Below are 21,160 nucleotides of genomic sequence, written 5' to 3' on the forward strand. Positions count from 1 at the left end.
CAATGTTCCATTGGCAACGCTGCTGCGAATTTCACAAACAAGGACGCACAGCACACAGGCAGGAGACAGAAGGTGTCCTACCAAACCTTCCCACACCGTTCCAACCTTCATCCTTTCACCTTCCATCACTCCCAAGCTTCATCCACGCATCTGCTGACCTTCCTCACTTCCTCACGTGCAGGTGTACATGTAGCAGACAGAGCTGAATACACACCCAGCTTCATGGAGACACAAGAGGCTCACGGCAGCGGGATTGGGAGCGTGATCGGGGACGTGGGCATGTTTCCAGCACAAGAACCAGGCACACTCCAGTCCCAGTCCCAGCCCCAGTCTCATTCCCAGCAACGCCCGCACCCTTATGCTCATTCCACCACAGGGACGGCGGCGCCTCCCACGATTGAACGGCCACATCATAACTACCAACCACAGTACGGCTATGACCACCATTCCCAGCCGCACCACCGCCACCATCACCAACCAGCACATCTGCCGCAGCATCTGCCGCCGCACCCGACAGCTGCATCCACGGCGCACGGTAGCGACCTGGGCTCTACGTTGCGGCTGCCTCCAATTCACCACAGGTCAGCTCGAACACGCTTGTGCGTGTGCGTGTGCGTGTGCGTGTGCGTGTGCGTGTGCGTGTGCGTGTGCGTGTGCGTGTGCGTGTGCGTGTGCGTGCGTGTGCATCGTCCTCGTGTGCGTGTGTGTATGTATGTGCGTGTGCGTGTGCGTGCGTGTGCATCGTCCTCGTGTGCGTGTGTGTGTATGTATGTATGTATGTGCGTATGTGCGTGTGTGTTATTGTGCGCGTGTACGTTGTTCACTGTTGCTGCCGTGGCTACCTACGTATGACACCAAATAGCGTGCTAAGTTCGTTCGCTTTGCTTCTTTCAATGCTGTGATTCCCAGACTGCAGCATCGCCAGCCTGCTACCATGGCCTCCGTGTCTGCACGCATCTCAGCGTCGCAGACCGCAGAGCCCTTGAGAACACACAATGTTGGTCAGCTCGTTGGCAATGCCTTTGACGATATCCTCTACTACCAACAGCAACTCGAGCAGCAGGTGTGGGCGTGTGCATGCGTGTGCATGTGCGTGCTTGCGTGTTTACCCATGGTTGGATGTGTTGTTTGCTTTAACTTTTGTTTTGTGTGCGTGCATTGGCACACCCACACATACACACACATCGCACATTGCTGTCGTTGTGTCACATCACAACACGCACAAGTCATTCTTACGCCGTCCCCTGCTGTTACAATGTTGTCATCCCATTCAGTCTCGCCACCCCTACTCCAACATTTGTTCGTCGTTCTCACCACTGCTGCTGCTGTTGCCATGCCATGATGCCATTTGACGTTCGCGTGTGGGTGTACAGAACATCAAAGTGCTGCAGTTGGAACGGGCGCTGGATCAGCATCAGCAACGGGAGCACCTGTACAACCGTGCACTGGAGACCGCAGCCCGAAAGGACGCTCAAGTGGAAGACATGCAGGCGTCCATGCAGCATTTGAGACAGCAGCTTGACCAGTTGCAGCAGTCCACATCCACGCTGCAGGTGCGACGTGAATCTCTGTCGCTTCTACGTTGCATGTCGTGGTGTTGTACAAAGTTCTCACACATGCCGTGCGATGCAATCGTTCTAACACACACACACACACACACACACACACACACACACACACACACACACACACACACACACACACACACAGGCTGAGCGGGATCACTTTGCCACATCGTACTCGACAACAATGGCAGACCACCAGCACCGCAGTAAAGAGCTGGAGGCCGCGAATGCAAACGCAGCCGAGCTGCAGCAGCAAGTACAACACTTGCAATCGGAACTCCAACAAGCTCAGACCAACCACCAGGCAGCGCAATCAACAATTCAACAGGTGCGCGCGCGTGCGCGTGTGCTACAGGCTTGCGTTTCCGTGTATGACCAACCCCTCATGTTCTTGGTACTGTTTTTGTCTGCCATGCTGGTTGTTCGTGTCTTATTTCACACACACACACGCACACACGCACATGCTTATGCATGCTCATGCATGCACATGTTGTAGCTTCACAGAGAGCACAGCGAGGAACAGTCGAGACGCGAGGACGAGAAGCAGCGAGAATTGGCGGCGCTGCAAGCAGAAATCGACGCCAAGGCGGAGGTGGTGGCAGCGCTGTCGACAGAGAAAACAGACCTGTCCACGCGCTGTGACGAGCTGCAGCAGGAGGTGCAGAGCTTACAAGCGTCGATGGATGAGGCAGCAGCGTCCCACAATAACGCCATGCAGGACTTGCGGGCGCAGTTGACACAACAGCAACAGCGGGCGGACGAGCAAGCATCCAACATGACTCAACTCCAACAGCAGCTGGCGGCCGTCCTCCACACAGAGCCAACCTCGGACCATATCGTGGTGAGTGGGTCATGCTGCTCTTGCTTTGCATCCCTATAACCTTTTGGCTGCCTGTAGCGTTGTGGGATGAGTTTGACATGTTCAACGTGCCTCTTCTTGACCGCGTAGTAGTTACACACACACACACACACACGCACGCACGCACGCACACACACACACACACACGCACACACACACACACACGCACACACGCACACACGCACACACGCACACACGCACACACACACACACACACACACGCACGCACACACCTAAATTTGCTCACTTACGTGCACATCCGATCGCATACACACACTCTCACACATGTGCAAACATGCTGCGAACAGGCCCAGGTCAAAACACTTGCAGTGCGTGCGCAGAGCTTGGAGGCAACACAGCAAACTCACGAACACGTGACTCAAGCCGCGGCATCTGCTGCCCGTGAAGGCATTCGTGACCTGCAGGCTGTTGGGGCCATGCTTGAGTCTGTGTTCTTCAGCGGTGGCACAGAGGGGGATGGCGCTGGCGTGGCTGCGGCGTCAAGCGTGCTCACGGGTCTGGCGCCGGTTGTTGGGCACGTGCGAGGCCTGGAGCAACAGTCGTCATCAGCGGCAGGAGTGGCGGAGGAACAGGTCAGCAGCGACACGAACGGCGAGCCCACCTCTTCCTCCGAGGACCAACAACGGGCTGCTGCACACGCTGCTCTGCCGCCGCAGCACACGCTCATGGTACGATACAGCCATTGTATGTGCGCGTGTGTGCAAGAGCGTGCATGTGTGCGCCCTATGCCCGTGTGTACCTTGTGCTTATGTGTGTGAGATCGACTGATGTTGGCTTGCGAGAAAGGGCTGTCATGTCCCTGGTTTGGCGTGAGACATATGTCAAGTTTCGCATCACTCGTGTTCCTGCCTCATGCACACACTCACGCAACGGCCTGTTTGTGACATGTCAGCACCGTGCGTGGCGTGTGCTTGACCGCCTACTCGCTGGCGTGCAGCGCACCATTGCGTCCATGGAGGCGCAGCACACGGATGCCATGCGGGCCGCAACTGAAGAGAATGAGCGCAAACAACACGAGCTCACGGCATCGATACAAGAGCTCAAGGACACATGTGCAGCGCTGGAGCGGGATCGGGCCGCAACACGCGACCAGCTCGCAGCGATGGCAAAGAACTTGCAGGCGATTGACGAAGCGGCGTTGGAAGAGGAGGAAGAGCAGCACGATGAAGATGGCATCGCAGATACAGCACAGGGTGGTGTCGTGGCGAGCGGTGGCCGCGCGAGGAATGATGACGACACAACACGTGCAAGGGGTGAAGACGGTGACAATGGCTCCCATGCGTCCGGCAACACAACAAAGAAAGCAGCGCGCACCAGCGGCAACCCTGCCCATTCTGTCAAGCGCATCATCAACGACATTCAGCGCAAGCACAAGGTCTGTGCATGTGTGCGCTTGCGCGTGTGTGAGACTGCGTGCTTGGTGTTGTGGGTTTGTATGTGCGATTGCCTGACTGACATATTCCGCTCGCACGCTCACCTACTCACGCATGTCTTCATGTCATTTCCGTGGCGTGCGTGACAGCATGAGCTGGAGGAGGTGAAACGGCGTTTGGACGAGGCAGCCGCCGACTTGGAACGTGTGCACCAGGAGCAAGCACGTGCAGCGCGTGAGTGGGATGACGAACGAGAGGTACGTACACACCGAAACAACAACAACAACAACTTAAACAACAACAACTTCAACAACTTCAACAACAACAACTTAAACAACAACAGCTGTGGACACGCGGTGTTGGTTGTTTATGTACGCCGCCTTGTGCACAGAGTGCGACGCAACACCTGAGTCGCGTGACATCTCATTTTCACTTTGGCACGTTTTGTTGCCTTTTTTTTTCAGCGATTGAAGGAGCAACATGATCAAGCACTTCGGACCGTGACGGAAAGCAAAGAGAGGCTGGAGTATCAGCTGCAGAGCAAGGAAGCGGTGAGTGTGAAGGTTATTACACGTTGCAATGCTTTTGTTGAGAGCTCCTTCCTCACGAGCATGCTTCACGTGCTGTGTACGTGTGTGTGTATGTGTGTGTGTATGTGTGTGTATGTGTGTGTGTGTGTGTGTGTGTGTGTGTGTGTGTGTGTGTGTGTGTGTGGCACATGATCTCACGTGCCGCTGCTGCTCTCGTGTCTGTTGGTGCAGGAGGTTGAAGCCCAGCAGCAAAAGTGCTCGCACTTGACAGAACAGCTCAAGCACATGCGAGAGGAAGTGCAATCGCTGCAGACACAACATGCCTCGCTCGCACGAGAGCTGAATGATCGTGACCACGCACTACAGCACCAGTCAGCCATAGTCGAAGCACTGCAGGATGAAGGTGACGATCATGTTCCTTTTGGTTGAAGATGCGCGTGCATGTAAGCATGTGTGCGTGTGCATGTGCATGTGAACGTGTTTGTTCCGGCGCGCGCACGTGTGAGCGTGTTTGTGTCATGCATGCCCACGTTTGTGTGCGTGCATTGGCGTACATGAGTGCGCACGCGCGTGTGGCCCCATGTACCAAGCGTTGGCGTTCTTGTGTTGCTCGTCCCATTCTCATTTTCACGCACTGATGCTCGTACTCACGCACCGGGGCTGCACCACCTGCCAGTGAGTTTGCGGAAAGCCACCATCCAGGACCTACAGGGCAAAGCAGTGCAGTTGCAGCGCAAATTCAACGAGACACAGGCGACATTTGACGACGAGAAGAGCAGGTGTGGCGTCAACGGTGCTTATCTTGTAGCCATGCCGTTGCCGCAGCACACACGCAAGCACGTGGCTGCGGAGCATGTTGTGACCTGCTGTTGCACGTGTCGCACCCTTGATAGAAGCTTACGAGCGCTGCCTGGCTTCTTCGGCCTTGTGTTTTATTGTTGATGGGTTGCGGCCCTGGCACAGGATGGCGGCTGCCATTGTCCACTTGAAGCAGAAGAAGCAAGAGAACGAGCAGAAGATCCAATCGCTGCAGGCGCTCGTTGACGAGCAAGGAACGCTCAAGAACTTGAACGAACAGCAGCGACGCGTTCTCAAACTTCAATCGGAACTCGCATCCACCAAGGCGCGCATGTCGGATCTCAAGGTGAGACCAACTCGACACAGTTGCGTGCGCGTGCGCGCGCGCGTGTGTGTGTGGTCTTGCGAGAGTTTCTTCGAGTGATCCATTGCACTTTGTAATGCCGCACATACACACACACACACATGCCCATGACACAGGCGTCATTGCACTCGGATTTGGTGAAGGAAGTGCACACGCTACAGGCAGAGTTGAGAACGGCTCAAAGCACCATCTCAGGTACATTTGTACCCGCAACACACGTTGGCACTGCTTGACTTTTACCGTGCATGTGCATTGGACTCACAATACACACAGACAGACAGACAGACACACACACACACGCACACACACACACAAACTCATGCACTCTCTCTTCCCACTGCCCGAACTCACCACCCTTCCCCCTCTCACCACTACAAACGCCACCGCCCTGTACGGCGCCGACAGCGACGGAGATGGAGCGCGATGCAGCGCGACAGGACAACGCCGTGGAGATCTCGGTGCTCAAGTCCAAGGTGTCGTGCTTGCAGAAGGAGCTTGAAGGCGTCAAGGCCGAGGTGAGGTCTCATCTTCGCTCAGCATGTACACTTACCACCATGTCATACCAGCGCTGCATGTCACAGTGTTTCATGTATACCTGCAACTCCTCATGCTCATAAATTCGAGAAAACTCACAGCATTTGAACACACACATGCACACGCACGCACACACATGCACACGCACGCACACACATGCACACACACGCACACACACAACATATCACACACACACACACAGTATGATGCCATCAAGTCGCAAGATTTCGAGTCTGTGATCCGGAAGCGTGAGGAGCGGGTGTCGGAGCTTGAGGACCAACTGCAGTTGAAGCAAGGCGAAGTCGACGAGCAGAAGCAGCTCGTAAAGGTGCGGCAGTGCACCCACATAGACGCACACACACACACATAGACACACACACACACACACACAAAGTTGTGTTTTGAGCATCTCACATGGTGGAGCATCATGATCCTGTTGTAGATTGCGGAGGACCGCATTCGTGCGCTGGAGGAAGCGGCCGCCAACAACGACAGGGAACGCGAGCTGCAGGTGCGGCAACGGGCGAACGAATGCGTTTATTGAGCGTTGAGCTGTGCGCTGTTTTGCGTGTGCTCGTGTGCGTGCGCTCGTATGTGTGTGTGTGTGTGTGTTTGCGTACGTGTTTAATTGTGCGTGCACCTGTCGGCGCTTGCCTGGTTATTGTTCACACACACACACACACACACACACACACACACACACACACACACACACACACACACACACACACACACGCACACACACACACACACACGCACACACACACACACACACACACACACACACGCACACACACACACCACGTACACGTGTGTGCAACCCTGCCTGCGCAGGAGACGGTGAAGAAGCTGCGTGGAGTCATCTCTGATTTGAAATCCGCGGCAGAGGAGGACGCGGCGGCGCTGCAGAAGCTGCGAGCAAGTCAGATGGAGCGGGATGCCGCTGTTCGGGAGCACAAGGAGCGCATCGAACAGCTGGTGCGGTGCTGTTGGAGTTGTGTGAGGTGCTTTGTCGTGTGCATGCACTGTATGCATGCACACATGCGAGCAAAAGCGCATTCACACCGCAACTCCCTTTGAACGTTCACACACACATGCAGGAGGAAACCGTGCGCGAGGATGGGGAGTTGCGACTCGAGCTGATCGAAGGGTTTGCATCGTTTGCCAACGACATTAGCAAAGCCGTCATTGGCCCCACGTTTGAGGTGCTCAAGACTGATGTGTGGACGGACGAGCACGAAGAGCTAGACAGCAGGAAGCAGGTAAGCATGCGTCTTGAAAAGATGGGGGACCGCTTGGCGTTGTTGTTGTTGAAGTTGTTGTTGCTGTGGTGGTGGTGGTGGTGGGAACACCATTTTCTTGGCTACCCAGACCTTGCTTCACATGGATTACAACAGTTATTGTGATGTGAACATTCAGCAGAGTTTCACCCATGAGTCAACACACACGCACACACACACACACACACACACACACACGCACACACACGCACACACACACACACACGCACACACACACACACACACACACACACACACACACACACACACACACACACACACACACACACACACACACACACACACACACACACCGCTGTGCAGAAATGGGCGCGGCGTGTGGACCGGGTGCAGCTGGCAATTTGCACGACAGTGCAGCGCAAGGACGAGAAAATTGCTGGAATTCCTCAGCTCATCAAAGAAGCAGAGGAGCGTGTGACGAAGAAGTTGGAGCGACAGCAAAAGTCGCATCGCGCAACACTCGATGCAATGGCCACCAAGATGGAACGGCAACAAACGCTCCTTGACAAGTACGACAAGACCGTCGCCCACGTCAAGGAACTGGAGGTGCGTATGCGTGTACGTGTGTTTGTGTGTTTGTTTGTTTGTGTCTGTGTTTGTGCATGTGTACATGTGTAAACGGGTGTTGTGGTGCTTGTCATGTTAGCACACACATCCTCACACTTGCGGGAGTGCGTTTTTTCCCCGCGCGCGCGCGCGTGTGTGTGTGCGACTCTTTACACTTGTATATGTGTTTCTTCTCTGTGACTGCTTTGGTTTTGGCTTGTTTGACACTCACTGTGAACTGTGATGAACAATGTTGTGTGTGTTTGACTATGTGTTCGTGCGTGCGTGAATGTGTTCGTGCGTGCGTGAATGTGTTCGTGCGTACGTGTGTGTGTAATTGGCAGGCAACCATAGAGAAGCTGAAGCAGGAGATTGCAGCGGCGAAAGAAGAGGTGCAATCACGTCCTACACCCTGCTGGCTCTGTACACACAAGCTTTGCCTGCTCCGTTGACACATGCTCATCTTGTGTTGCCGTTTCAACATCATCGCGCTCATCCCATGCACACCGCCCGCATGTTTCCTTCATACCGCACAACACGCCTCGACACACAGACAAAGACGGCCGAGTCGCATCTTGAGCGCGCCCGTGCCGCTGAACGCACTGCGCGGGATGAAGTGGAGCAACTGCAATCCACAAAGTATGGTGATGCAATGACCGCGTGTGATTTGATGGCTGGTGATGATTTGGTGGTGTATCGTGCGTGCTCAGTCATTGTGCTCATGCGCCCGCTTCTTCAGTTACATGCGCACACCCAATCCCTCGTCTCCCCAACCCAAACTGACACACACACACACACACACACACTTCAACATCACGCAGCAAAATGCTGGAGGAGCGGAGCAAGCACAGCCTGGCAGAGCGCTTGAGCCAGCAGCAGATGCTCAGTGAGGGCGGGAAACAGGTGACTGCACAGCGCATCAAGGAGCTCGAGACCCAACTTCACGCCACGAAGGTGCGCTGCAAAACATGTCCATGGTTTTATTGCCAGGCTTGCACAAAGGAACACAGACAGACACACACAGACAGACAGACACACACACACAGACATGCAGACAGACAGACAGACAGACACACACACACACACAGACAGACAGACAGACAGACACACACACACACACAGACAGACAGACAGACACACACACAGACACACACACAGACACACACACACAGACACACACACAGACAGACACACACACACAGTCACACACCCTACATGACCTCACGACTCATTTTCCGATCACGTGCCAGGTTGATGCCATGCGGCGGCTCCGGAGCAAGAGTCTTCTGATTGCGTCGCTGAAGCGGGAAGTAAATGCGCTGCAGGACGGCGCGCAACTTGCTGATGGCGATGCATTGGAAGGAGACGTGCAGGCTGATGGCGATGACACAATTGGGCACAGCAATGATGGGGTGAAGGAAGCACTTGTGCCACATCCGCCAGCAACAGGCAAAGCCGGACACCATACAAGCGCACGCCGCCACTCGCTCGGTGGTAGGAAGAACGCAAACGTCAGCGATGGTGATGTTGAACAGCGGGGCGCAGGCATTCTGCAAGAGATTAAGACAGCGCTCAGCACCGAGTGATGTACCGTGATGACGGAGCGTGGTGATGGTGCGTCTTTGTGGTGGTGATTACCTTGTGATTTGGGTGGATGTTGCATGCTTGCGTCCTGTGGGATTGGATGTGCAAGGCGACACCTTGTTGGTTGTGGTCACACCACATCACAGACATTTTAGGAAGCTTGTTCTGGATCGAATATCAAGTGTGAAGAACCGCTATTTGCATGTGCATGCACTTGCTGCTCAATTCAACTGTCATGCCTGCACACCCCACGAACGTAATTGTATGCATGGATTTGAGTGTGCATGTGCATGTGCATGTGCGTGAGCATGTTCGTGTGCATGTGTGTGTGTGTGTGTCACACATGTTTAATCAACGAGCTCTGCGTGCTTGTTTCGCGCGTGCGAGCTTGGTTACAACTGACAGGAAACGCTTCAATTTGTGTCCCTGCCCGACAGGGTCGAATACACGAAACAAGACCAAAGACAAACAGAACCGGTGATGGCACGGGTGGCAGGCATTGCTCTCAGGCGAACTAACGAGGCAGACGAAACACAAACAACAAAGACAACACACACACACACACACACACACACACAGATGCATTGCAGTAGACAAGCCACGCCCACGTAGCACAGCAACATCACAGGAAAAGGAGGACAAGAAAAGGTGTGGGCTGCACCACATACAGTGTAGAGCTTGCACCATGTCCACAACGACACGCAACGCCAAACACACACACACACACAGACTTTCACGCACGCAGACACACACACACACACATACACACACACACACAGACTCGCACAACTACACACAGAACAAGGAGCAATTGGATTGGCAGGTGGTGCTCAGCGAGCGGATGTGAAGCGGCGAATCTGCAGGAAGATGACGCTGGCGGCGGCGGTGGTGGCGAGGACCGTGCCAAAGATGAACCCGGCCTCAAACAGCTTGATCTCCGCATCATAGTGCTCGTACTTGTCCTTGCAGTAGTGCTCCAGTGTACACTCGCATGAGTTGGGGCAGACCTGTGCACCGCGCAGCGCCATGAACCTGTTGGGCAGAGCAACGCACATGTACACACGTGTGTTTGCTTCGTAAGTTCCCACAGCCAGCAGCAAACAACATTAAAACGAGGATTGGGGGGGGGGAGGGACAAAAAAGGTACAGCCCCTAAAACAGAGGATGACAACCATGAAACCAGTATCACCAACACGTAGCGCAACAGCACGGATGTGCACGTACGCGTTGAAGTTGTACACGCGTTGGCGGAGATCAGTGGCGGTGATGTTGCGGAAGTTCCATGCAGCGCCGGCCTGATGGCAGTCGTGTCGATGGTCGATGATGGATGATCGATGGTGGTGGAGTGAGGAGAAACGCAGCAGCAGCGGCAGCAGCGTTAGTGTGAGTGAAGGACCGTTCACAAGCAAGAGACAACGCCAACAGCGCAAAAACCTCACACGTTCCCAGCAACGTACACGCCCGTGTATGTATACGCATGTACACATACACGTACACATGCACACGTACACGCGCACAAGCAAACACACGCGCACACACGCGCACACACGCGCACACACGTACACACACACGTACACACACGCGCACATACACACACTTTTTCACACACACCATGTAAGTGACGCGGGGAAAGAGGGAGGAGAGCGTGGCGTTGCGTGCAGGCCTGTCCTGAGTACGGGGAGCAAGGAAGCTTGCTGGTGGCGTGATTGTGCTGTTGGACCCACACGGCTGCTCCTCGCACATGCTGGTGATTCCAATCAAGCAACAGAGACAACCCATTGATCGAATGAGCGCAACATGAACCCGGAGAAACGTGTGAGCTCACAGACACAAATGCATCAGGGGAGATAATCAAGCAACCAAAGTCGTACACAACACACATGACGCATGACACACACACACACACACACACAACACACGCACACACACACACACACACACACGCTCTCTCGATGCTTACGCGTTTGTGAAGAAGGTGGCGGCGGCACCGGTGACAGACGGCCCCATGGCGGTCTACAATATGAAGGTGGAAACGATTGAAGGTAGTGTTACATGGTTAACTGAAAGAACGACAACACGCCACAACACGGAGGGTATCAACCACGCCAAACGAACATGGTGGCGATGCACGTTTGCCAAATGTCATGGGCCAACTCACGTAATCACGGTAGGAGTCCTGGCTTGCTCCCTCGCCACTGCCGACAGCAAGTGCAGTCAAAAATAACGTGGTGTTGAGAATCACACGGAAGCGCGTGCAAGTAGTAATGCGCAGCTCGTTTCTCTCTCTCTCTCTCTCTCCCACGTGCACACAAACGCACGCACACACGCACACGAATACACACACACACACACACACGGATACACACAGACACACAGACATAAAAACACACACAGACAAACAAACACACAGACAAACAAACAAACAAACAAACACACTCTTTACCCTTTCCTCCATCAGTATCACATCGACAACGGAACAGAAAAGGTGTGAGACGTACGCGAATGGGAGGGACGGCATGCTGGCGTTGACGTTGCGGTAGCCAGAGACAATGGTTGAGCCTGCTGTTGCCACGGGCTTGGAGCCTGGCGTGGCAAACACAAGCGTGTCCTTGGGGAGCTGTTTTGTGAGCGCCGCAGCAGCCATATCCCACACGGCCGCCTTCGTGCCGGGCTTTGTGACGCTGGAGACGGCAGAGAGGAAGACGCGCTTGACATCGGCGACGGTGCAGTTGCCCGCGGCAGCAGCAGCATCGGCACCACCAACAAAGAAGTAAGGCGTGTCGAAATGAGTGAGCACGTCCGTGATCACGTCGCCCAGGAAGGAAAGGGTGCTGGCGTCGTTGTTCAGCACGCTCTTCTCCGTGTACACGTCATCGCTGGTGCAGAAGAAGACGTTGTCCTCGGCGGGCTGGAAGCCCGAGGCGTGGGAGGGGAGCTCCATGTGCGGAACCAGACGCACCCCACGCTGGCTGGCGTACTCTTGCAGGTTACTCATGACGTGGCCAGGGTACAGGCCGTTGAGGTCATCGGTGAGCTCGTTGTAGCGGGTGGCGACGCGGAACGCGCCGTAGTCGCTAAAGTGCATGCCGAGCGTGTTCAGCTTGAGCATGGCCATGGAGTCGATGAGCTCGTGCATGGTCTGCAGATCAAGGTAGCGCGAGGCCACGTCCACAACGAGGCCGCGGTTGGCCAGGGTTGGCGAGTCGCGCACTTCGAGGTTGTCGCAGGGCACGGCGCCCTGGCCCTCCATGAGAATCTGCGTGAAGGTCTCCAGCGCGTACACGGCGCCGGCGATGCTCGGCGTGTGCACGGCAATGGTGTTGTCGTTTGTGGCGATGGTGTACGACTCTGCGGAGGGCTCGCGATCCGGGATCGCCGGCTGAGACACGGAGATGACCATGCCGTTGATGGAGTTGGCGCTCTTCTTCGGCGCCCACGCATCCTTGTCAGTCACAATGTCCGCGATGATGCGCGTGTACCGCGCGATGATGGGGCTCAGGCTGTCCTGCGTGCTGGTGATGCTGAAGGACTGCCAGAGCTTGCGTGGCGACTGGCCCGTGCACGTCTGCGTCACCGGCTGCGGCCACACGTTGATAATCGTCTCCGCGGAATCTGCAGCACTGCATGGCGGTGCCAGCAAGGCCAAGCTAGCAACAACAACAACAACAGCCAGGCCAGCAAGGCGCAGCAGCACCGTCATCATGGGTTGATTGGGTGGGGGTGGGATGGATGGATGGACGGCACAACAACAATCACAGCACGCGTGTGTTTGGTTGGTTGGTGTGTTTTGGCGTGGCGATGATGGATGAGGATTTGGAGCAACCCGTTTTATGGTGTCGTAAGCAACTTGTTTTTTTGGGGGAGAGGAGGGGGGGGGGGCTTGATGTGACATGTGATGTGACAGATGTGATGGACTGCTGGCCAAACGAATCGACGCACACGACCTGACACCATCCACACGTGTACATCCAATCCACAATCCACAATGCAACACGTAAACACACACACACACACACAATGCAACATACACACACAATGCAACACACACACACACATGCACGCATCCACATCATTCGCTCACTCATGCTCAATTGAGCATGCTCTAATAACTCTCTGGTTCCTGCAACGGGTATCCATCGCCACCTCCCAGGCCGCTGGTCCCCTCTTCTTCATCTTCGTCGTCTTCGGCGCCATCGTCCCTGTTGTTGGTGGCGCCGTTGGGGACGTCGGCAGTGGCGTCCATGGCCTTGTTGCTGCTGATGGGGTTCACGACGGGCGCACCTGTCAGCGCATGCTTGTCGAGCTCCGATCGACGCTGGTAAAACAGAAAATAGCTCGATGTGGACTGGTGCCAACGTCAAAACCGGTGCAGGGGTAACATGGAAAAACAAATTGGGGATGAGCAACGTGCAAATGAAGACACGCAGGTGCGTGTGCATTGGCGTGTTTGAAGATGTATGGCTGAAGATGTGTCTGCATGTGTATGAAGCTCCTTTGTGCATGTGTGTGTATGAACTTGTTTGTGCGCGTGCTGTGTGCGCGTGCGTGTGCACTCGCTTGACATGAGTTGTCAGTGATAGGCCAAGCTGCAGCAGATTGAATACACAGCGAAGCATGTGTTGCAGGCGCACATACCACAATGTTCTTGGGTGCAATTTCGCCCACGTAGCTGTCGTCGAATTCATACCAGCGACCGTTGGTGTCCAGACAATACGCGGTGTCTGCCAGGCCATACAAAGCACCAAATGCAACGCGTGCACCATTTCAATCAGGGCGTAGTGATTTTCATGAGCGCACGAGACAAACTCACACAACATGAGTGCCGAAAGGTACGCCAACTACAATGATGGTGATGATGACGATGACGCGCGCACACACACAACATTCACACACGCATACATACACACACGCACGCACACAACACACACACAACAACAACAACAACAACAACACATACATACACACACCACTTACACACCAAAGCGTTCAGAAAACAGGCAAGGCAAGGAGCAGCGGTGACGTACAGTGTCCGCCGCCAAGACCGCCCATGTGGTTCGAGACGCCGTAGAGGTCGTACACGGCCGAGTCGTGCTGCTGCGGATCGAGTACATACGGGCCAAGGTCCAGCCCTTCCAGCGGGAAGTCAACCAGGGTGTCCAGCTTGTCGCGCCACCACGAGTTGTACGAGAACCGCTTCAGGTGGATCACAAGCGTGTCCGGCAGCTTCCACACCTCCATCTGCTTCTCGGCTTCTTTGGGCTCCTTGCACACGGGGCACCGCCTGTGCATGCGCAGCAGCAACAGCACCAGCACCAGCATCAGCAGTAGCAGAACAGTTGAAAGCGGCAAAAGCGGTAACAAATGGCACAGTGCGAGTGGGAATCAGCAAGGAGAATGTGAGCGGGAGGGGGAAGGGGACGGAACGGCAGGATCGAAACACAAACACACAGACACACACACACACACAGACACACACACATACATACAGATACACACACACACACAGATACACACACAACACGGATGCGCGCAACAATGCGTACCACATGTTGTCGTGTGTGAGCCTCTCCTTTGACGTGTAGTAGTCGAGGCATTGTGTGAGTGGGACGGCGCCGTTGGTGACCTCGTCGCCCTGGCCCACCGACGCATCGTCCTCAGGGTACAGCAGATCCCCAAAGTCAACAGCCTGAGGAAGTACATAGGTGGGCAAGGCCGTGAGCGAGTGCTGTTGCAAATATGCGAGTTGTTGGCATTGCAAACGCAAACACGCAACCCACAAGTCCACCACAGACAAACGCGTGCAAGAAGCGGACAGCCCAGAAATCAAGATCAAAACATGATATGGCAGCACTGACAACAACAACAAACAACAACAACAAACAACAACAACTTAAACAACAACAAGTTAAACAGCACCACCACCTTGTAGTCGTCGATGACGATGAGGAGAACGTCGTTCAAGTCTGAGGAGAGCTCAATCTTCGCCTCGGGCGCAAGCCGCTTGGTCGTTTGCGCGTATTTGTTTGCCATCATCAGCTGCATGGACGGCAGCCCGCTCTCCTCTTCGTCTGCGCCGTCACCGCTGTGCTCTCCTTCTGCAGAGTTGGACGCGTCATTGTCGGCGTTGTTCTCCGCATCGTCATCGTCGCTGTCGTCGTCGCTGGTGGAGCTTGAGCGGCCCGTGCTGCGCGTCGTGCGCCGCTTTCGCGTCGTCGCCTTCTTCTTCCGCTTATTGTTGTTCTTCTGAAACTCCATCTCCAGCGCCTGATCCAGCTCATCATCATCGTCGTCGCCGTCAGCATCATTGTCGCGATTTGCGTCGCTGCTGTTCCCGGTGTCGTCCTCCACAGCCATCGGCGCACTCGTCCGCACATACGGCCTGATCGTCGACAGTTGAAACAGCCACAGCAACGCGTGTGAATACATGAGCGCGCGTCCGCGTACGTGTGCATGTGTGTGTGTGAGCGCGCGTCCGCGTACGTGTGCATGTGTGTGTGTGTGTGTGTGTGTGTGTGTGTGTGTGTGTGTGTGAGTGGATGTGACATGGCTGAACACAGTCATCGGTGTGTCGTGGAGGGGGGCATGGCACACGGTTGCGTGGGCTCACAGCTGACAGATAACAACAACAGCAGCAACAACAACTGAAACAACGACAACACATGAACGTGTGAGTAGGCGCACCTGACGAGAGCACGTGCAGTCGCAGCAAGCTTGGTGCCTGTTGTGTTGCGGGCAATGGAGATGGCGGCCGGTGGGCGCAGCTTCTCCATGTGGTTGTACGCCGTCTTGCGGAAGAAGTACACGGGCAGCGCAACAACATCGTCCGCTGGCGTCTCCTCAAGCTCATGCGCAATCTGTCGACGATGGATGCGGCGGTGATGGTGATAGCGGTGGCGGTGGCGACGTGAGTGGGCAACACGAACAGCAATCAGCCGTGTGACTCGTTTGGGCAAGCCGAGCATGATGCCCACTCGGCAGGGTGCGAGGCAACGACTGCAGCGCAGCAAGTTGCAGCACATGAATGGGCTCAAGGAAGAACAAGATACCAATTTGTGTGTGTGTGTGCATGCATGGGAACAATCGGGTCACATCACGCACCAAACTGTCTGAGGTGCGAATGGAGCTTGTCTTCTCGTGAAAGTCCAGCACCTTCCACACTTTGCCTGCATACACGTCTGTGACAACAAACTTGCTTGCTGACACGCCTGTCATTTTCTCCAGCTCCTGACACATCATTGAGATGGTGCCCGTTGTCTTGGGCAACTTCACCCCATACTGCAGCACACAGCAGTTTCATGTTGGGGGGGGGGGTGAGGGATGAGCGTGCAACAGCGTGAGGATAAGAATGCGAGCATGTGTGGTGTAAGCGTGAGTGAGTGGGCGATTGAGTAGACCAATGGGTATTTAAGTGGGGAGTGCGTGCGTGAGTGTTTGCATACGGTCGTGCATGGCCGTATGCAGGCATGAAAAGCCCCCGTACCCGCTTCGGTGGGCGGTTGGGGTCCTTGAAGGAAACGGTGACTGGAAACACCTTTGTCTCGTTCTCAGGCAGTGGTACTTGCAGATACATGAACGGGTCAAACGTGATGGAGACCTGCCACAGACCGGCGTCAACAGGCACTGCATCAGAAAAGGAGCAGCACTTGGCCGAAGCCTAAACTTTGGGTCGGCGCGGCGACTGAGACACCCAATCACACCCAACCCCCAAACCCCCCCCCCCCACACACACACACACCAACAGACGCAAGCCTGACCTTGTTGCAGTCTGGACAGACAAGAGTGCTCTTGAGCTGGCCGTGGAAAAGGTCGACGATGATCGAGTCGTTGCGGAGTTTGTGCCGGTGCCACGCGAGCGCGGCGGCCTCGGCGTCCTCACCCTCGGCCTCCTTCATCTCCACGTACGGCTTGTCCCGGATGCGGTTCAGGTCCTCATGCAGCCCGTCCAGCAGGAAGGACGTCAGCTCCTGCGAATCGTGCTGCTGGTATCCTGCACCAGTACACCGCCAGCAAACGTACATGCATTTCGGAGTGAGCACAGACACTCGCGTTGGACTGTAGTTCCATAACAACTTCGTGTGTGTGTGTGCGTGTGCGTGTGTGTGTGTGTGTGTGTGTGTGTGTGTGTGTGTGTGTGTGTCGTCTGTCGCCTTGTCTGCGTTGCAAGGCACGGCAGTGGACCTGGTGTCATGATTAACACCCACCTCCATTCCACCCCCTGTCTTCCTCCCCAGCCCCAACTACCCGCCCTTCTTCTGCACACCCAACGGCAGGGACGCACCAACAAACTGCGGGGCGAATCGGCCAATGGCAAACTTGAATTCGCGCGGGGTGATGACTCGCGCGCTGCCCTGCCACAGCTGTGCAATCAGCTCCCTGTATGCCATCGCCAGCCGGCCCCCGCACCCAATCGGGTTGTCTGGGTTGAGGTCCTCCTTGTACGGCCCTTCCAGGAAGTAGCGTGTCAGCGGCAGCGTGTGGCTCAGGCACTGCAGCGCCGAGTTCATGAAGCACGTGTTGCCAAGGTTGGTCAGCCCCGTGCGGCCCTGGCGCGGCTGCCCGGCAACTGGCGACCCGAGCGCGTGGCTCGTCGCCCCGTAGCCTGTCGAGGACGACGCCGACGGCAGCGACGCAAGCCCCGCGCCCGCACCAATCCCGCGCGTCGATGATGATGCAAACGACGACGATGATGGCGCTGTGGATGCAAGTGCACCGCGCTTGCTGCCGACCGAGGCTGCGCCGGCTGATGGCGACGTGAGCGGGCCCAGCGCGTCGTCGTCGTCCATGTCGTCCTCAGCGCCGCTGCCATTGACCGGGGTGGCCGAGGTCGCGCTCTCCGCATCGCTGTCGGCCTCAATGGCGTCCGACGGCCACGTGCCGTCGTCAGCTTGCGTTTCCACGCACACCATCTGCTTTTGGTACAGGCTTGCGCTGCCCACCTTGGCCTTGCCAGAGAGCACCTCGCCCCGCATGCGCAGGTGGAAGTTTCGCAGGCGGGTTGTTGTGTCTGCGGGGATGCCGAGCCTCTGCTTTGCGAGCTCGTGCAGCTGGTCGAAGTCTGCGGTGCGGCTCACGTCGACAACCACGCCCTTCTCTGCGCCGTTCAGCACAGCCGTCACCCGAAGATACGCAAGATCAACCTGTGTGCGTGCGTGCGTGCGTGTGTGTGTGTGCAATGGGGGTGAGGGAAGGAACCACTTGGAAACTGCTCACGTTGGCCTCACACAAGGAGAGGCAGAGATAGAGCAGGCACACACACACACACACACACACAGACACACACAAGCACGCATGCACAAGAACTCACCACACATTTGTCCTCGCGCATGACTGTTTTCCGCTTCACTTCTTGCTTTGGGTGCACTAGCCCATACCAAGCCACCAGCTGTCGCCACGTTTCCTCATCAAGGATGTGCACGTTGTACCCCTCTGCCAAAAACGGCTTCACACCATGCTCATCTGTCGACAAGAGTGGTTTCAAATGTACATGATATCAGCTCATGACACAAGGAGGACGCAAAAGCGCGAGGATGCAAAGGCGCAGCATCGCCCAAAACACAGACAGGCAGCTTCGGCTCACTTGACGCACCAAATAATGCGCTGTTGTCGATAGGGCCAGGGGGTTCCTTTTGACTGCCCTCCGCAAACCGTTTCCAGGTCTCAAACCACTTGTGATCAACCAAGTACCTGGTGATGCCATTGCATTGCATTGCGTGCATGCATGGACATGTGTGTATGTGTGTGTATGTGTGTGTGTATGTGTGTGTGTGTCAGGTGTTGATGTGCGAGTAGTCGAGGGCTCACTTGCTCTGCGCCATCCCACATATGCCATGCACGCACGCACGCACGCACACACACGCACACGCACACACAATTACACACACACACATGCACACACACAATTACGCACACACACACATACATACATACACGCACACACAAGCACGCAAACTGCGTGATGATGACAAGGCGCGCTCACCATGTCTGGTCGAGTTTGACTGCTGGCGCCTTTTCGAACAAGTCGCTCACAACCCTCTTTTGTGTCTGGGCATCTGGCCGCTCTTGCTGCTGCTGCTGCTGCTGCTGTTCATTCACGGCCATGGTGTCGCCACCAGTGTCCATCGTCATGCCTTTGTGCGTGCGTGCACGTCAAGTCTGTCCTCCAGTGCGCCTGCCTGCTGCTGCGCTGCTGCTTCCGTTTGTGTGTCGATCCACACCTCTCTCTTTGTTGCTTTGCTTCTTCTTGCTCGCAGTCTCGCCGTCGAAAATCTTTCGTCCAGACGCTCACTTTTCAACCCACCAAAGTGTGGACACTTCTTGCTGTGTCTGTTGTTGATGTGCAGGCTGACCTGACAGACAGACTGACTTGCTTGACGTGATGTGACACGAGGCACACGATACATGGCACACACACACGCACACGCACACACACACACATACACACGCACACACACACACACACACACGATACACACGACATACACGTGTATGGAGCTAGTGGTTGGTGTCGGCTGTTGGGTTTCCATCGTGGCCGTGTGTTCATTCGGTCAGAAGGCGCTGAGCAGCGGCCACAACACCCTCCTTGGAGAGGAAGGTGATGGTGCTGCCAAGCGGGTTGTAGGTGGGACAAGCCGTGACGCAGTACCAATGCTGGGGAAGGTAGCCTTCCGACTGCAGCTGGCAGATGAACCCTGCGTACGGGTTCTGTCCTTGCTTACACACATCAGCAAACACGACGCGGTCAAACTCCTTGCTGGCCAGGATGTCGCGCAGCCCATGCGGTACTTCGCTGATCAGCGGCGTGTCCACCACCGTCGCCTCCACCCCATCTGCCCGCAGCTCCTCGGCCGCCTCCAGACACGTCGGAACACCGTTGCCGTACGTCACCAACAGCACACGCTGCTGCTGCTGCTGCTGTTGCTGCTGCTGCTGCTGCTGCTGCTGCTGCTGAGGTGTGGCGTCTACCTCGGGTGACTGCTGGGTTGTTGAAGTTGTTGTTGCGTCTGCTGTTGTTGCATTTGCAGCTGTTGGGCTGTAGCGGATGACGGTGTGCATGTGCATCTCCTCGTCGGGCCCCGGGTAGGTGCGGCGCCAGGCGTCGTCGTCCTGCAGCAGGTGCCGCTTGTTCAGCAGGTTGGTGGAGTCCACGCTCATAATCACCCGCCCTTCGCGCGCCCGCTTGATCAGGAACCGCCAGCCGCGCGCATAGTCCTCGCCGCAGGAGTAGCACACCACATCCAGCCCCGGCGGCAGCGTCAGCACGTTGGTCGTGTGGTGGTTGCCGCCAAACACGCCCTTGTCAAAGCCCTGCAGGCGGTAGATCATGCCCTTTGAGGGGGAGGCGTTGCTCAACCACGTGGTGAAGATGGTCTCCAGGAACATGTCCATGCCGCAGTCGAGATACTGCAGTGTGTTGAGCCAAGAGAGGCAGGAGCGTGGTTAACACCTCATGGTACATGAAAGGTGCATGTAAATCCGTGCACACATGGGAAGGCACAGGAAGGTACAGGACCGTACACACACATGCACGCACACACACATGCACGCACACACACACCTTTGCGTAAGGGATTTCGACGATTGGGGTGAGGCCGACCTGGGAAAAGCCCTGCCCGGCACCAGCGAGCATGGTTTCGTCTGGTGGGAAGTCGCGCACACGCACGTTGTACTTGTCAACCAGCCCATCCG

The 21,160-nt window shown here is 55.8% G+C and overlaps 4 protein-coding genes across 4 annotated transcripts in view; 1 reads left to right on the forward strand and 3 right to left on the reverse strand.

Annotated features, from left to right (window-relative positions):
- Positions 1-23: 23 nt before the first annotated feature.
- On the forward strand, positions 24-9,937 carry PTSG_00596 (uncharacterized protein). The gene is made up of 24 exons (XM_004998005.1): positions 24-72; positions 182-581; positions 910-1,063; positions 1,374-1,553; positions 1,711-1,893; positions 2,062-2,406; positions 2,733-3,113; positions 3,338-3,820; positions 3,968-4,075; positions 4,283-4,369; positions 4,580-4,751; positions 5,025-5,127; positions 5,312-5,492; positions 5,627-5,705; positions 5,916-6,025; positions 6,247-6,372; positions 6,487-6,555; positions 6,879-7,022; positions 7,145-7,306; positions 7,649-7,891; positions 8,236-8,283; positions 8,445-8,530; positions 8,713-8,845; positions 9,142-9,937. The coding sequence occupies exons 2-24, from the start codon at positions 223-225 to the stop codon at positions 9,475-9,477; spliced, it is 4,272 nt and encodes a 1,423-aa protein (XP_004998062.1). The 5' UTR covers positions 24-72; positions 182-222; the 3' UTR covers positions 9,478-9,937.
- An 87-nt stretch (positions 9,938-10,024) lies between these two features.
- Positions 10,025-13,355, reverse strand: PTSG_11616 (uncharacterized protein). Its single transcript, XM_004998006.1, has 6 exons — positions 11,974-13,355; positions 11,634-11,670; positions 11,436-11,488; positions 11,087-11,219; positions 10,700-10,770; positions 10,025-10,507 (listed from the first exon to the last, which is right to left on the reverse strand). Exons 1-6 carry the CDS (start codon positions 13,176-13,178, stop codon positions 10,306-10,308), a joined length of 1,701 nt encoding a protein of 566 aa, XP_004998063.1. The 5' UTR covers positions 13,179-13,355; the 3' UTR covers positions 10,025-10,305.
- On the reverse strand, positions 13,291-19,766 carry PTSG_11617 (uncharacterized protein). Its single transcript, XM_004998007.1, has 13 exons — positions 19,452-19,766; positions 19,062-19,159; positions 18,780-18,931; positions 17,754-18,612; positions 17,230-17,462; positions 16,956-17,069; positions 16,574-16,750; positions 16,157-16,329; positions 15,398-15,854; positions 15,019-15,161; positions 14,500-14,756; positions 14,111-14,196; positions 13,291-13,820 (listed from the first exon to the last, which is right to left on the reverse strand). Exons 1-13 carry the CDS (start codon positions 19,598-19,600, stop codon positions 13,578-13,580), a joined length of 3,141 nt encoding a protein of 1,046 aa, XP_004998064.1. The 5' UTR covers positions 19,601-19,766; the 3' UTR covers positions 13,291-13,577.
- The window catches only part of PTSG_11618 (uncharacterized protein), a 3,812-nt gene continuing 2,384 nt past the window's right edge, over positions 19,733-21,160 (reverse strand). Inside the window, exons 3-4 of the mRNA XM_004998008.1 lie at positions 21,030-21,160; positions 19,733-20,875 (exon numbers count right to left, since the gene is read on the reverse strand). The exon at positions 21,030-21,160 is cut by the window's right edge and continues 49 nt beyond it. Of these exons, the coding sequence (XP_004998065.1) occupies positions 20,012-20,875; positions 21,030-21,160 (995 nt within the window). The 3' untranslated portion in view covers positions 19,733-20,011. The remainder of the gene's footprint in view (positions 20,876-21,029) is intronic.

Source organism: Salpingoeca rosetta, assembly GCF_000188695.1.
Source record: "Salpingoeca rosetta unplaced genomic scaffold supercont1.2, whole genome shotgun sequence".
In the NCBI taxonomy this organism is placed as follows: Eukaryota; class Choanoflagellata; order Craspedida; family Salpingoecidae; genus Salpingoeca; species Salpingoeca rosetta.